The 916-nt window shown below is 63.4% G+C and overlaps 1 protein-coding gene across 1 annotated transcript in view; it reads left to right on the forward strand.

The window, feature by feature from the left end:
- Positions 1-483: 483 nt before the first annotated feature.
- MKRN1 (makorin ring finger protein 1) overlaps positions 484-916 on the forward strand; it is a 29,100-nt gene continuing 28,667 nt past the window's right edge. Inside the window, exon 1 of the mRNA XM_024742503.1 lies at positions 484-856. Coding sequence (XP_024598271.1) covers positions 672-856 — 185 coding nt within the window. The 5' untranslated portion in view covers positions 484-671. The remainder of the gene's footprint in view (positions 857-916) is intronic.

Genomic DNA, 916 nt, shown 5'->3' on the forward strand with positions numbered 1-916 from the left:
GCATTTGCTTAGCCACCATGCTATTCTCTTGGGTTGAGAGATCCCACCTCTGATGGGAAGAATAAGAGAGAACATTTATTAAGTGTTTAGTCTGCCAGGCACTAAGCTCAGTGATTGCCACACATATATAAACCTCACCACAACCCAATGTGGTGGGGCCTACTCTCACCCCCATTTGAGAGATCAGGAGACTGAGGCTAGAGAGGATGGGTAACCAGCTAGTAATTGGTAGAGCCAGGGAAGTCTGGATTCAAACCCAGGACCCCAATCCCACCCCGCCTCTCCACTGCATCAGCCTATGCTGGGACGCATTCCTCTAAGTCAGTGCCCTTGAAATGAGGACTTTGGTTCCCTGGATGTGGAGCTTGGGGGCAGTAGGTGTGGGGGGTGGGCCTCACCTGGGGTAGCCCGCCCTCGCCCCGCCCCTCCAAGGCGGGGCTGCCTCGTCCACCAATCAGGGAGCCCTGGGGGCGGACTGGGGGCGCTCGGGCTCCGGCCCGCAGTGCTAGCGGCGAGATCGCTCTGAGACGCGACGCGGGGCAGAGGGGAACGAGCGGGCGCCTCAGTGTCCTTCTCCACCCCTCGCCTTGCCGCCTTCTCCTCCCCGCAGCCGGACCGGAATTATGTGATCCCGGAAGTTCCGGCGCCATTGCTGTGTGGGATAAACAGTAATGGCGGAGGCTGCAGCTCCCGGAACAACAGCCACAACATCAGGAGCACGAGCGGCAGCGGCGGCGGTGGCAGCGGCCTCCCCCACCCCTACCCCCACAGTCACCTCCCCGTCCCTGGGGGCGGGGGGCGGGGGAGGCGGCAGCGACGGCAGCAGCGGCGGCTGGACTAAACAGGTCACCTGCAGGTGAGACGCAGCGCGGCCGGCGCCGGGCGCGGGGAGGGGACCGAGACCCCGGAGGAAGGG

The sequence above is a fragment of the Neophocaena asiaeorientalis genome, unplaced genomic scaffold (assembly GCF_003031525.2).
Source record: "Neophocaena asiaeorientalis asiaeorientalis breed wild unplaced genomic scaffold, Neophocaena_asiaeorientalis_V1.1 scaffold598, whole genome shotgun sequence".
NCBI classification, from domain to species: domain Eukaryota; kingdom Metazoa; phylum Chordata; class Mammalia; order Artiodactyla; family Phocoenidae; genus Neophocaena; species Neophocaena asiaeorientalis.